General features: G+C 39.8%; 1 protein-coding gene across 1 annotated transcript in view; it reads left to right on the forward strand.

Moving 5' to 3' along the window:
- LOC124794786 overlaps positions 1–16,758 on the forward strand; it is a 246,117-nt gene that overhangs the window by 205,612 nt on the left and 23,747 nt on the right. Inside the window, exon 7 of the mRNA XM_047258433.1 lies at positions 7,733–7,901. Coding sequence (XP_047114389.1) covers positions 7,733–7,901 — 169 coding nt within the window. The remainder of the gene's footprint in view (positions 1–7,732; positions 7,902–16,758) is intronic.

Genomic DNA, 16,758 nt, shown 5'->3' on the forward strand with positions numbered 1-16,758 from the left:
ATTCATCCAGATATAGAAGAAAATGTATTTCAAGGTTTCAGTGATGAAGAAATAACAACTGAACAAATAATAAATCTGGCAAGAGATTTGAATTAGTGGCTGAAGCCAGAAACGTGTGACCCATCTTCCAGTACATGAGTGATGCTGAAATTGTGACCACCACTTCACAGCAAAACAAGGAAAGGACAGTGAAACTGAAAGGGCGATGAAGACCATGACCTTATCAGTCATTGTACCACATTGCAAGGTATTGATTGTATGGAGCAGAGGGTTTTCAGTGCAATGACATTATTGCTGCAAGAAAAATCCAATATGCCGTGCAAAAAAGTCAACTTCTCTCAGAATCGCAGACTATTTTAATAAATAAACAGGCTACAGTACCTATCCACAGACTGCAGATACACTTTCAAACAAAGAATACTTGTTTGAAAATATCTCATTTATTTGTGTTTTTTTCCCTATTATTCATGCATCTTCTTCCCCTACCTTACTGCAAATAAATGGAAGTCTACTATACCTGACTTAGAAACTTATCATTCCTCCTCAGTAGCACATCATTGTTGTGCTGCAAAAATCTCTTTGGCTTCCGCCAAAGTCCATTACCTTATTTCATTGAGCTGCGTCACTAACCTGATCCCAGGACCAGCATTCGAGGGGCGGGGGGGGGGGGGGGGGGGGGGAGGCAGAAGAACCAAGGGTGCAGTGGCTCCAGATCCCTGAAAGGTGTGCCTAACTAAATAGAAATAAAACACAAGTTTTAAGATCTGCACCTATGTTTTGGACTAAGACCTGTGCACTGGACACCCTCACTGAACCTGCAGAATTGTTTAAAAAAAATGACATACACATACATAGCTAGTGGTTAAACTAGTGCAAAAACACTACAGTTTTCCATGTAACACATGCATCAGACATTGTAACAAAGAATATTGTTATTACATATCTACAAGTATTGTAATGTTTACAACCGTATTTTGATTTCCATCGATTGACAATAATTTTAAGGGACATATAAAAAAATTTCAATAGTAAAAATAAGGACAATGATTTAATTATCAAATAAAATATTTCCAGCCATGTAGAACATGAATAGTACATTATATGTACAAGTATCTGCCGTCAGGTTCTGGTTTCACATAATGCCTGAGTTGAAGCATATGTTTTGACAAGTTTAAAACTTTTTGACTTGTTTCATATGATGATAAATTCATTAGAAAAAGATTTAACTGTCATAAAACTGTTTTCATGTTGGGTAACTTTTAATGTAATTCTGTCCCCCCAAATAAGCGTTAAATACATAAAAAGTTTGATTAAGGTACATCTGCAGTTTTTGTATTTGGCAGTTTTTTCTTTTCATCATTTCAAACTGATTTTCATCTTTTGTAGAATTAGGACAACAGTATCAACAAAAATGTTTACATTTTGGTCATTTTAAAATGGTTTGTGCTTTTGCTTTTGTTTATTTGAGAAAGCTGCTGGCCAGCTGATGTGCTGTCAGCCTGCCTCTACTGTGAGCAACTGTAGAGACCAAATGATCAAAAGCAAGTTTTGACAATCTGAGATTACAGCACCAAATTTGTGCAAGAATGGACATGTGAAAGTTGTATTTTCTTTTGTATTTCAGCTTGTAATTACTCATAAGCAGTGCTCAGAAGCTAGTCAAGCTGAATAGCCTGCTGTACGCTCTTTTTTTTTTGTGCCTGTGTAGGAATTTTCCCTTTTGTATTGTTGCATCACACACTTTTAGGAGTTGTGTTATAATGGAAACGAATGATCCAAATGGAAAAAAGTGTTACAGTGCTTCATCAGGTTATCACAAATGAAGGAATAAGGCAGAAAAAGCAGTGCTATGAAAAAGGGATTTATATTGTTGCCCTTTGTGCCATTCATTAAACCAACAGTGTCAAAGGAGTCAGAAGGATGTGGAGATGATATTTAGGCTTCCTTAATTGATAGTGAGGAGGATCAGGATTCTCAGAAATGAAGATACATCATTCGTTAGACAGTTACACTTAAAATTTATTAAGGCTTTTGTGGTCTAGGTACTTAAGAACAACCCTCTCGCCCAAAAATTAGTCCCATTTTTCAAAATTTTGCAGATGTTGGAAGCAAGAAAGACATTTAATGGTATGCAAGAAAGATATTTAATCACAGAATTCAATACAGGTCTGGGCAAGACTGATAAATCAGCAATAACAGATCATGCACAGGGATCAGGTTTTAACAAGATCTAATAATTACTGCACTAGGATGTACAGAGAGGCCATATTAATTCAAAAGCATAAAAACAACTTTAACAGAAAAGAAGTAGGTTGAAATTAGACAAGTTGTGGGCCATAGTACTAAATCAAACAATCAGTGCCAATTCTTTCCCACTAGAAGCTCCATAACATACATCTGTGTGACTCCGTGATCTTAGACAGCAGTCTGATGATGTCATGAAGTGAACATTGCATGGATACATTCAAACAGTTTGGCTTGCTGAACTTGTTCTAGATTGAAATTACTTTCTGTGGTGCTAAAGCCTCTGATGATGTCTCCAGCATTGAAAGACAAAACATTAGGCAGAGAATCGTGCTTTGGACATTACCTAATGCCCATAAAACAAATATCATCAATAAAGGACACTATTTAGAAACATTTGTTGCATCAGTGGTGCAGAAATGGAACCGCGTCGACCAAGAGAGAGATGGCAGTAAGGGTGACATTTGCATTGAGAAGGAGTGCACACAAAAAAGTGAGAATGAATATTAAAGGAACAGTGACAGTGATGAAATCATTCCAGAACTGAACATGTTTTAATGGCTGTACCAATAGCTTTTAGATTTCAGTATCAATCTTTGTAGTGGAAAAAAGGGCTTCAGGAACTTACAGGTAGAAAAAACTATTACATGAGGACCTGAGCAAACACCAAAAAGACATGTGTAAGACTGAGGAAGTAATCAACCTTTGACTTCAAATGTGTCTGATCATGGCTTAAAAAAAGAATTCAAAAAGATGTTGGCCTGTTTGGAACAAAGAAAAGCAAATATTGTACTACTGTGCTCATTGATTGTTTTCACAACTCATGGATATCTCTTAAGTCTGCTTTGATTCTAGGCTATGGCTGGGATTTATCAACAGGTTGGAAAAGCTAAGAGAAGAAGTGAGCTGACATGAAAGTAGTGCTGAACATAAAACTTCGTACTTGGAAAGGCGCAAATTAGAAAATATGTTAAATTGTAGTTCAGCAATAGAACAAAACATTATAAGAGAAGAACAATACTGAACTGAAGTACTGCACCACATAATATAAGCAATTTATTTTCTCTTGGAAAGAGGTTTAGCTTCGAGAAGTGATAGGGCCTTAGTTGGAGAGCCTCAAAATGTCTGTTTTTCTTTTCGGGTTTCTTAGAGCTTTTGGTGAAGTTTGATTCACTTATGGAAGAACAATTAAGAAATGTTAATGCATCACAAAAAGGAGGAAACGGCATGGTTCGTTATCTATCAGAATGAATTTATTGAAATCACTGGAGACTTTTTTTGGCAGAGTATTTTAACATAGGCAAAATTTAATAAATATTTTTATGTTATGGTAGATGCAACTCCCAGTGAAGCCCAAACAGAGAAGAAGGTGTTAACACTGCAGTACGTGGCCCTTTAAGAAAATCAGTACAGAAATAGAGAGCATTTTCTCGACTTTGTTGACTGTGACCAGAAGACTGGTCAGTCAATCACTAAATTTATTTATGATGAACTGAAGCAGTAAAGCTTACAACTTCCAGACTTGGGGACAGGGTTATGACATTGGGAGCTATATGAGTGGCATCTATTAGGGAGCTCAAGCACGTGTATTAAAAGAAATTCATTGGCAATTTTCACCTTGCATTGCTTATTCATTAAATCTTAGTGGTGGCCGTGCTGCTGAGAGTTGTGTGGACATAATCACATTTCTCAAAATGTCAGAAATATGATGGTCTGTGCAGATAGGTGCCATGTGCTCATTTGCTAAACATTTGTCAGGATTATGAAGAGTGGTTGCACTTGTTTTTAAATTTAATATGACTGTGGAGGCATATACTAAACTAAAGGATATTTGGAAGTATTTGCAAACATTTCAATATTTCTTGCTGTCTTCAATGTGGTACAAAGTTCTCATATGTGATATGAAGTGTTTATTGCAGCAAACATATGTAGTATTGTGCTTCAAGTGTGGGAAGTTACAGTAAATGGTGAAAGTGTCAGTATTAAGTGTCCTAAGGAAGACTTAAAGGAATTGAGAAATAGTTGCAATACTATTTATGCAAAAAGCTGCAATGTAGTAGGTAATATTGGAATATCACCTGACTTGTGTGGGACAGACAGACTGTGTTTACAATGTATCTCCTGCTGATTATGACATAGAGCTTGGAGTGCTGTGTAATTAAAACGATAGATTCTAGCAAGTTGCAAGTATGCAAAATGAAGTTTCTGTGATCAGCCGTGCATAAGGCTAGAAGAGATAAAATTAAGATTGAAGACATCAGAAGAGAGATGAGAGTGGATCTGTCAGTCACTTAGAGACTGAGTTGTGCATGACTCAAGTGGTCTGGACATGCGAAAAGGATGAAGAATAACCACCTGCCAAAACAATACTTGGATATAAATGTGTAGGGTAAAAGACCAAAAGGATGACCCAGAAAAAGCTGGCTGGATCAAATAAAGGAAGATCAGAAGTCTAGAGGAGAACATTGGGAAACAATATCAAGACAAGAAGTACATCAAGATAGAGCAAAATGGAGGCAAATAGTTGATGATCATCTTAACTGGCTTACTGGAAGGTGATGATGATGATAGTGATGATAAGCAGCTGACTTGATTGTATGATTTCTGGCATAAAAAAACAGAAAGGAGAAAGTAAGTGTTGTAGAGATGAAATGCCAGAAGAAGATTTAAACCTGAGCCCAGAGGATGGGTATAAATTATATGTTTTCATTGTTACTCTTAGTGCCACTGTGCGAAATATAAATATAAGGCCTGCTGCCATAGAAAACATTTTTTTTTTCTTCTTCATGTTCTGCCTTACGGCAGGTCTTGTCATGGGGGAAGACTCGTCAGAGAGGTCCATCACATGAGCGTCTAGGGAAGAGATTCCAGTGGTGGTTCCCCATTGCCTTCCACTGATGAGGATGAAATGATAATGAGGACAACACAACACCCAGTCCCTGAGTGGAGAAAACCTCCGTCCCAGGCGGGAATCAAACCCGGGACCCTTGGCGTGACATTCCACCGCGTTGACCACTGAGCTATCGGAGTGGACATGGACAACATTATGGACACATTTGATATCTTCTGGAACTACATCAGTCTAGGTGATTCTGCACTATCAAAGTGTGTAGAAAACGTGGCATCATTGTACAGTGTTGATGTTAATAAGCAGGATTTGAAAGAAGAAACTTTGCACTGAAAAAGGAATCATGCAGCTAATTTTGGGCCTGAGCCACTTTCCCCTCTGTGCCTCCGCAATGCTCTTGATAACCACAGTTTTAATAATGTATTTCCAAATGTAATGGTAGATTTATAGATTTCTGGGCTTTGCTCATTACTGTTGTTGGAGCAGTGCTGTCATTCACCATTCTTGAAAGAGTTAAGAACTGTTTCTGAACTACAATGGGGCAAGAGCAGGTTTCTTGCGTTAGCTATGATCACAATAGAGTCAGTGTTAGCCGGCTAGTTAGATTATACAGGATTATAAAACAGTTCGCATCTAAAACAGCCAGAAAGAATGTATAATTTTGTAAAATAATGAATTTATGTTAACTGCGAGCATTAAATAGGTTTCCAAAAAAAGGCATTGTTTGATTTTTTGCATTAAAATTTTATGCCTTCATCCAAAAAGCCAAAGGTTAGATAAAAAATTCGGAAGAGGGGCATAAGAACACTTACCCAAAAATCCTAGAACTTGCACATACAGATCCATCCCCTGGAATGTCCTTTTGATTCCGCACAACTCGCAAAGTCAGGGGTGAATACTTTTCTCCTCTGGATCTCTCTAGTGGAGCGTTCTTCCTTCACACTTCCCCACCCATTTCTTCTCTTTTTCAGTCTCCCTGTGGACTAGAAATAAATCAAAGATTACATTCCTTGCCCTCTCCAGTTTTAACCCTTACCTGCCAGTTTTCCAGAAACTTCTCATCACCAGCCTTCCATGGCCATCCTCACAATGATAATTGTGTTTCACTTATTACTTTGTTTCATCTGACATTTGAATTAGTACTTGACTGAATAGAGCTGGAATATGTGACATTTATGATGATTGGGGATCCAGGAACTGCATCACAAGCCAGAAGATACTGCAGTTGATTTTGTAGCTAATGTGACTGATAGACAGCGCAGCAAATTATAGTTTATATTCAGTTCTCCTATTCCTGATAATGAGCTGAGACTGTAGTAAATAAATATGAAAATCTACCTTTAATCACACTTCTGTTCAGTAGCATGTGCAAGATGGGGCACATGTGAAGTCAACTCCCCTCCCTCGCTTCAACCCTAAACCGTTTCATTCATTGCATATTTTTCATACACTTGAGCTAAACCTATTGTTTAGCCAGTTGTAGCACTGTATTAGCTTAGCTCCTGTTCCATAACACATTTTGAAACTGACCAACTCATTTATGTCAAAAATTAAAAATGGCAATTTTAGTCGTGCTGCCTTCACCCCCCCCCCCCTCCCCCCCCCTCCTTTTCCCAAATAAATTTCTGTGTACACCCATACCTATGTTTTATTCTTAAAGCCTCAAGCTTCAAAACTATGCTAAGACAGTAAAATTGCAATTGTATCTGACTGTGGATTTTCCTTTCAACTTTTATGAATATTTCTTATAGTAGTTGCTGTTGTTTGATATGTGTAGCTTCATTCTTGGCATGATTAGTCATCACTCTTTGTCTCAACTTGTGATTAATTTATTTTCATTTTCTTCTTATTCATTCTGTCATAATTTATTCCTCTCTCTTGATTTATCACTGTGTTTTTATCTATCAACAACATACTAGTCATTCTTGGCTTTTACGCTGGATCAATAGCAGCCAGTGATACATACTAGTGTGTGTGTGTGTGTGTGTGTGTGTGTGTGCGCGCGCATGCGCGCGCGCGCGCGCGCGTGTTTTTTTATGACTAGTACAGGGTCAGCATCTCTCTCTTAGTGCATTACTTAAGTTTTGCATGTCATTGTATGTAAATTGTATATACAGTCTATATGGACTCTCAGGAAAAGTGACTGAAATATTTCATGGAAACTAATAATTGCATAAGTGCAGTTTGTCATAATTTGGTGCTCTGTTTCTAGTGACAACAGGTAGAGTTCGTTTGTTATAGTTGGCTGATGATAAAGCTTTTAAAAACAAAAGTTTAAACAAGATATTATCAAATTTTGACTGGTAACAGTTTGTTTGAGACAGCATTATTAATTTTAACAAACAGTCTCGGTAAAAAATATAAAAAATGAAGCTATAGAGAATTACTGGGAATTAATGCCTAGACTGGTATTAAATCACAACACTGTGTGTATAACTTATTTTATCTAGAATGAACCACCAAATTTGCACTAATGCAATATATTTAAATCATGCTCATGTGCTTGGTTTTTGTTTTATGGTAGTTATATTTCTTTTCTTCCATCTGCCTATTTTATTTCTGTAAGTGAATACAGTCAGATGAATAATGTCATTGTTTTAAAGCACAAATGATTATTTATATATTCTTCAAATTCATCAGGTAATCAACACAGAGAAGCAGATCCATGATTTGGATGTGCGACTTTCGCAGCTACAAATTCAAGGATCAGAACTGGCTACCAATAATAGCAAACTTGCAAAGTCCCTGGAAACTCTGCGTCAGACTATTCTGCCACTCATAGATGTGCCTGCATCACCATCACCAACAGGTAGATTCAAATAAGCATGTGAACTGAGCTATATTAACTGATTTAAGGGAACTATCTAAATAAAGCCTTTTCAAGTTGCTAAAATATGACATTTTCAGTGATTGCTTTATTCTCTTATGCTATGCGTCATGGTGAAAAGAGGTGTATTTCAAACAAAATGGAATAATGTCTTATGTTTTATATACCTTAAAGGTTGATATGTAATTGCCAAAATACAGTCGTTACATATTTCATGTTGAAAATTTGATCTACAAGATAACATTCAAAAGCTCCAGAAATATATTAGTCAAAATGATTGCATCTTATTTGATCTTATTTTGCACCATCACCTTCAAAGTAAGCAGCTTGGAAGAGAATACACTATTTCTGCCACTTCTGAAATGCATCCCGGAAACCTTTGTTCATAATGGCATTTAATAACCTCTGTGACTCTGCTGGAATCTTCTCCACCCTGTCAAATCTTCTCCTCTTCAACTTGATTTCCATCTTGGAGAAAAGAAAGAGCTTACATGTATCTACAGCCTATGAGTATGTCAGATGGGAAACAAGTGTCATCTTGTTTTTAATCAAAAATTTCTGAATGATGTGGGCCATATGTGTTGATGAATTGTTATTATGGAGGGCAGTCTTTTGTATGCCACTTCTATAGACGTTTTCTCATCATGTCCTCCCTCAAACATTGTAGAACATCAAGATAGAAGTGTTTGTTGACAGTTTTTGAACATACATAAAAATCAACTTGGACATTATGTTACTTTTGACATGTCAAACTTCTTTGGATAAGGTGAATAAGGACTCTTCCATTCCGACAATTGTTGCCTTGTTCTCTCCAAGTGGCATGAGCAACATAAGTGGTTGCATGATGGTCACTGTGCCTGTGATGGAAATGGAAGATATGTAAGGGTAGAAATGTGACTATTCTACTTGGGAATCAGGACAAAAGAAGGCACTTCCTACATATGACTGATTAGTTATTTCAAAGCTGCCAATATTTTAATCGTATCAGGCCACTACATATGCTTGATTGTCATGAATATATTGTTAATGTTTAGAGCTCTGCATTTCAGGAGCAGATGAGTGTTACATGAGCTGAATAGCTGAGAGAAAGGATTTTGAAAGCACTGGTTTCAGAGCACATCTTTCCTCACCTATTTTCTCTAAATGCATGTGCACTGGTGTGAAAAACTTAGGGACAAAAGTAACCTTTACATGATGTGTCACTGCCAAGCAGCACAGCTTGATAAAACTTGGACCATACATAGAAAGAATTGCTATGGTATAGTACAGAAGGTACCTGAAAGAAATATGCAGTAAGATGAACAGAAATCACACTTTTGTTCAAAGACAGTGGACTGATTTCACTGTGATTTGTGATGGTCCCTTGGACATTACAAAATGTGGGACATGGTTCTTAATGGGTGTTTGATGATCACAGACAGCAATGCATGCTCTGCAACTCGCTCCCATGCTGGCTACAAGGTTGATAAAGAGTTCTTGCGATAGGACGTTTCATTCCTCCACTAGCATCGTTGACAACTGTTGGATGGTCATTCATGCATGTGGATGTGCTGCTATATTTCTTCCATGTATCCCACATGTGCTCGATATCAGACAGGGGTACGGCCAGGCCAGTCCATTCTCTGAATGCCCCCTCTTTCCAAGAACTCACCTGCACTGTTTGATGCAGTCATCCATAAAAATGAAGTCAGGGATAAATGCACACCCTTGAAAAGATACACATGGAGGAGGAGTACAGTGCCACCATTATGTTGACTGGTGAGTGTACTGGGTTCATAATTTTGGAGTTCAGTCTGCCCATGCATCACTATGCCTCCCCATACCATAATGCCTGGACCACCAAAACAGTCCTGTTTGACAATGTTCGAAGATGCATTGTGTGTTCTCACATCTCACCATGTGAAGATAAATAATGCACCCAGGAATATTGTAAAATGAGGTGGTTTTGGGGGTCCAAGTGTTGCGTTGTGGGGAGGCATGATGTTGCATGGGCATATTGAGCCCCATATCTTTGAAAAAGGTACATTCGTCAGTCGATGTTACTATTGCATTCTACTTCTCTTCCATGTGCTTCTTTTTGGTTGCACTTTTGACACTGACTTCATTTTTGTGGATGATAAAGTGCGATAGCATCAAACAGTGCAAGGGAAGGAGTTCTTGGAATGAGAGGGTATTCTGCACTGGCCTGCTCATTCCCCCAACTTAGATCCCATTGAGCATGTGGGGGACGCATTGGGGAGACATACTGCATCATGTCCACTTGCACCAACAAGCATCCAGCATTTATCAACAGCGCTAGCAGGATGGAAAGCCCTACCACAGTAACTCCTTACAAACTGTGTGACTAGCATGGGAGAGCATTGCAGAGCCTGCACTACTGTATGTTGTGATCACAAATCCTATTAAGAACCAGGTGCTATCTTTTGCAGTGTCCAGGGGACTATTATAAATTGTGGTGACTTCAGTGTAGTTTTTGTCTTTGATTCAAAGTGTCAGTTCTGTTAATCTCATTGGGAAATCCTCTCTGTTATCTTCTATACTGTACTGTACTATAGTAGTTGTTTCTATGTACGATTGAGCAAAGTGGCACAGTGGTTAGCACACTGGAGTCACATTTGGGAGGATGATGGTTCAAGTCTCCATTTGACCACCCAGATTTAGATTTTCCTTGAGTTCCCTAATCACTTCAGGCGTACTCTTGGTCACTCCCTTTATGATTCTTTTGTAATATGAGCACATGGTCCATTTTCAACGACCACACTGTCAATAGGACGTTGAACTCCAATCTTCCTTCCTTTCCTATGCACAGTCCAAGTTTCATTGAGCTATGTTACTCGCCAATGACACATCATGTGAAAGTTACTTTCATCCTTAAATTCTACACACCTATATGTAATGCATCTGTATTTGGTTGTTTATTTCTGGGTGGAATGTTCATGCTGCTACTGTGAGGAAGTAATGACTGAATTTGGTGGACAGTGCTTTGAAAGTATCATCATTTTTGCCTGAGTTATATTATGAGGGCTGTCTTGTTAAATAATGTCCACACAGCTCTACCCTTAATCTTAGAGTGTTTATTTTTTGAGCACAGTACATGAGTTCCACTTTCTGAATGATGTGGCATAGCATTCAGCAGTACTGGTGGTAACAGAGTTTCAAAATTCTATTATTGCTTGTTCTTTGGATTAAGTAGAGTTCTCATTTCCTAGCATAAGATTCCTTAATCCCTGGAGCTGTTCACCCATTTTCCTTGATTCTGTTCAATTTTGGCATTATTTGCTATAGGGCAAAACAAGACTTAAAGTGCTGCAGGAATATGTTTAAGAAAGAATTGAGTTTTCCATCAACTTTGTCTGCTTTAAAAATTTTCCTGCAGCATCTTCATGTAATTTCCCTCTAAACACTGTTATTGAGTTATTGTTCATTATTCTGTGGTACAACACTTCTCTTCTATGACCTGATCAGTATGCGTAGTTGTGGACACTTGATCATCATGATCCGATAAACCATTTTCAGTAGCTACTGCACTATGTGCTTCAGTTCTCATAGAGAATATTACTGTGCAAAATAATCCAAAGTTGGACATATACAACTCTAGGTGACCTCTCTCAGTTTTGCTTGACAGAAAATCAACATTTAAATCTCCACAAACATTGATTCTCAAGTTAAGTTTGCATAACAATATTAAAACTATTTCTAGCTGCTTTATGAAGCTTACTACACTTTCTGCAGGTGGCCTGTAAACTGTCAGTACTACAAACTTGTGTGTTCCAGTATCCATTATAGAGGCACAACATTCAAAAAGCTATTCAAGGGGACATTTGTTAATCAGGAGGGCCTACAAATTAAATCAATTTTCTTTACATATAAAGCTACTGCCTCTTTCTTTGTATTGTTTCTACAGCAGTATGACATGGGGTGGGGTGGGGTAAGAGATGCAGAGAGGTGGGAGGCAGGGAGGCGGTGGGGTGAAGCATCTAGAGCTGTCTGTGTGCTAGGGGTGCAGGTAGATGGGGCAGGTGGTAGACCGCTGGGCACTTCATTTCATAGACTAGGACAGGAGACACAAATTGGGCTATTGGGTGTGTGTGGGGTGGGGGGGGGGGGGGGGGCAATATACCTTATGTTTAGGCCAGGAAGGTTACAGGAGCAAAGGATGTGCTGCAAGGATAGCTATCATCTATGCAGCTCTAAAAAACTGGTGGTGGTGCAGAAGATCTAGATGGCACAGGTTGTGAAGCATGGTTGACATACCAATGTAAAACACCGTGCAGTGGCTTCAGCAGAGCTGGCATATAATATGGCTGATTTCACAGGTGCCCTGGCCTCTGATGGGGCAGGATAAGCCTGTGGTGGAATTGGAGTAGGCAGTGCTGGGTGGATGGGTTGGGCAGGCCTTACATCTGGGCCCTCCACAGGAATTGGGGGTGGGAGTGGCATAGGGATGGACTAGGATGTTGTGGAGGTTCATCCTCGTCACAGATGAAGGTTCCACCACTGTTGTGATGAACTGGAGTGACCATCTGGCAGAGGGCCTCCACCAATTGTCCAACACCTCCACCTACAAGCTCTGCCAAAGTGACATCATCCCAGAAGTCCAACATAACCTTCAGTCCCTGCTGGAATCCTTAGATCCTTCCCAAAACCTCTCCCCTGAAACCATCTCCCTACTCACCCCAACAGCAGCTCGCACACTCACCTTCCCAAAATCCCCAAAATCCACTAACCTGACAATCCTGGGTGCCCCATTGTGGTTGGTTACAGTACCCCCACTGAAAGAATCTCAGCCCTTGTTCATCAATGTCTCCAACCAATTGCCCAAAACCTAGACACCCACATTAAAGATATCAAACATTTCCTGCACTAGCTATCCACCAGTCCCACACCCTTCCCTCTTGAATCCCTAATCGTCACTATTGATGCAGCCTCCCCATACACCAATATCCCTCATGCCCAAGGCCTTGCAGAAATATGCTGCCTTTCCCAATGCCCTGCAGATTCCAAATCCACCATTTCATTCCTCGTACACCTAACCAACTACATCCAAACCCATAACTACTTCACCTCTGAAGGGGAGGTGGTTGTTGTTGTGGTCTTCAGTCCTGAGACTGGTTTGATACAGCTCTCTGTGCTACCCTATCCTGTGCGAGTTTCTTCATCTCTCAGTACCTACTGCAACCTAGATCCTTATGAATCTGCTTAGTGTATTCATCTCTTGGTCTCCCTCTACGATTTTTACACTCCACGCTACCCTCCAATACTAAATTTGTGATCCCTTGATGCCTCAGAACATGTCCTACCAATCGGTCCCTTCTTCTCGTCAAGTTGTGCCACAAACTCCTCTTCTCCCCAATTCTATTCAAAACCTTTTCATTAGTTATGTGATCTACCCATCTAATCTTCAGCATTCTTCTGTAGCACCACATGTCGAAGGCATCTATTCTCTTCCTGTCCAAACTATTTATCGTCCATGTTTCACTTCCATACATGGCTACACTCCATACGAACACTTTCAGAAACAAATTCCTGACACTTAAATCTATACTCGATGTTAACAAATTTCTCTTCTTCAGAAATGCCTTCCTTGCCATTGCCAGCCTACATTTTATATCCTCCCTACTTCGACCATCATCAGTTATTTTGCTCCCCAAATAGCAAAACTCCTTTACTACTTTAAGTGTCTCATTTCCTAATCTAATTCCCTCAGCATCACCCGACTTAATTCGACTACATTCCATTATCCTTGTTTTGCTTTTGTTGATGTTCATCTTATATCCTCCTTTCAAGACACTGTCTATTCCGTTCAACTGCTCTTCCAAGTCCTTTGCTGTCTCTGACAGAATTACAATGTCATCGGCGAACCTCAAAGTTTTTATTTCTTCTCCGTGGATTTTAATACCTACTCCGAATTTTTCTTTTGTTTCCTTTACTGCTTGCTCAATAGACTGAATAACATTGGGGAGAGGCTACAACCCTGTCTCACTCCCTTCCCAACCACTGCTTCCCTTTCATGCCCCTCGACTCTTATAACTGCCATCTGGTTTCTGTACAAATTGTATATAGCCCTTCGCTCCCTGTATTTTACCCTTGCCACATTCAGAATTTGAAAGAGAGTATTCCAGTCAACATTGTCAAAAGCTTTCTCTAAGTCTACAAATGCTAGAAACGTAGGTTTGCCTTTCCTTAATCTTTCTTCTAAGATAAGTTGTAAGGTCAGTATTGCCTCACGTGTTCTAATATTTCTACAGAATCCAAACTGATCTTCCCCGAGGTCGGCTTCTACCAGTTTTTCCATTCGTCTGTAAAGAATTCATGTTAGTATTTTGCAGCTGTGACTTATTAAACTGGTAGTTCGGTAATTTTCACATCTGTCAACACCTGCTTTCTTTGGGATTGGAATTATTGTTTTCTTCTTGAAGTCTGAGGGTATTTCGCCTGTCTCGTACATCTTGCTCACCAGGTGGTAGAGTTTTGTCGGGACTGGCTCTCCCAAGGCCGTCAGTAGTTCTAATGGAATGTTGTCTACTCCCGAGGCCTTGTTTCGTCTTAGGTCTTTCAGTGCTCTGTCAAACTCTTCACGCAGTATCATATCTCCCATTTCATCTTCATCTACATTCTCTTCCATTTCCATAATATTGTCCTCAAGTACATCACCCTTATATAGACCCTCTATATACTCCTTCCACTTTTCTGCTTTCCCTTCTTTGGTTAGATCTGGGTTTCCATCTGAGCTATACAAGTGGTTCTCTTTTCTCCAAAGGTCTCTTTAATTTTCCTGTAGGCAGTATCTATCTTACCCCTCATGAGATAAGCCTCTACATCCTTACATTTGTCCTCTAGCCATCCCTGCTTAGCCATTTTGCACTTCCTGCCAATCTCATTTTTGAGACGTTTGTATTCCTTTTTGCCTGCTTCATTTACTGCATTTTTATATTTTCTCCTTTCATCAATTAAATTCAATATTTCTTCTGTTACCCAAGGAGTTCTACTAGCCCTCATCTTTTTACCTACTTGATCCTCTGCTGCCTTCACTATTTCATCCCTCAGAGCTACCCATTCTTCTTCTACTGTACTTCTTTCCCCCATTGCTGTCAATTGTTCCCTTATGCTCTCCCTGAAACTCTGTACAACCTCTGGTTTAGTCAGTTTATCCAGGTCCCACCTCCTTAAATTCCCACCTTTTTGCAGTTTCTTCAGTTTTAATCTACAGTTCATAACCAATAGATTGTGGTCAGAATCCACATCTGCCCCTGGAAATGTCTTACAATTTAAAACCTGGTTCCTAAATCTCTGTCTTACCATTATATAATCTGTCTGATACCTTTTAGTATCTCCGGGATTCTTCCATGTATACAACCTTCTGTTATGATTCTTGAACCAAGTGTTAGCTATGATTAAGTTATGCTCTGTGCAAAATTCTACCAGACGGCTTCCTCTTTCATTTCTTACCCCCAATCCATATTCACCTACTATGTTTCCTTCTCTCCCTTTTCCTACTCTCGAATTCCAGTCACCCATGACTATTAAATTTTCGTCCCCCTTCACTACCTGAATAATTTATTTTATCTCATCATACATTTCATCAATTTCTTCATCATCTGCAGAGCTAGTTGGCATATAAACTTGTACTACTGTAGTAGGCATGGGCTTCGTGTCTATCTTGGCCACAATAATGCGTTCACTATGCTGTTTGTAGTAGCTTACCCGCACTCCTATTTTTTTATTCATTATTAAACCTACTCCTGCATTACCAGGGCCAGATTTTGTATTTATAACCCTGTATTCACCTGACCAGAAGTCTTGTTCCTCCTGCCACCGAAGTTCACTAATTCCCACTATATCTAACTTTAACCTATCCATTTCCCTTTTTAAATTTTCTAACCTACCTGCTCGATTAAGGGTTCTGACATTTGACGCTCCAATCCATAGAATGCCAGTTTTCTTTCTCCTGATAACGACGTCCTCTTGAGTAGTCCCCGCCCGGAGATCCAAATGGGGGAATATTTTACCTCCAGAATATTTTACCCAAGAGGATGCCATCATCATTTAACCATACAGTAAAGCTGCATGCCCTCAGGAGAAATTACGGCTGTAGTTTCCCCTTGCTTTCAGCCGTTCACAGTACCAGCACAGCAAGGCCATTTTGGTTATTGTTACAGGGCCAGATCAGTCAGTCATCCAGACTGTTGCCCCTGCAACTACTGAAAAGGCTGCTGCCCCTCTTCAGGAACCACACGTTTGTCTGGCCTCTCAACAGATACCCCTCTGTTGTGGTTGCACCTACGGTATGGCCATGTGTATCGCTGAGGCATGCAAGCCTCCCCACCAACGGCAAGGTCCATGGTTCATGGGGGGGGGGGGGGGGGGGATGTATACAAACAAATTCATAGCACAGCCATGGGCACCTGCATGGCACCCTCCTATGCTAATCTCTTTATGGGCCACCTGGAGGAAACATTCCTAGCTTCCAAAAACCCCAAACCCCTGGTCCAATTCAGGTTTATTGATGACATCCTTATAATCTGAACCCAAGGCCAGGACACTGTATCCTCATTCCTCCACAACATCGACACCTTCTCTCCCATTCAATTCACCTGGTCCTTCCCCACCTTTCGTACCACATTACTGGATGTTGATCCCCTCCTCTTGGATGGCTCCATCCACACCTTGGTCAACATCAAACCCACCTATCACTAATAATAGTACCTGCACTTTGACAGCTGCCATCCCTTGCACACCAAAACCTCTTTGTGATACAGTCTGGCCATGTATCTGCTGTGATGAGAATCCCTCGCCCAGTATGTTGAAGGCCTCATAAAGGCCTTCTCAGATGGGCAGT

The sequence above is a fragment of the Schistocerca piceifrons genome, chromosome 4 (assembly GCF_021461385.2).
Source record: "Schistocerca piceifrons isolate TAMUIC-IGC-003096 chromosome 4, iqSchPice1.1, whole genome shotgun sequence".
NCBI lineage: Eukaryota > Metazoa > Arthropoda > Insecta > Orthoptera > Acrididae > Schistocerca > Schistocerca piceifrons.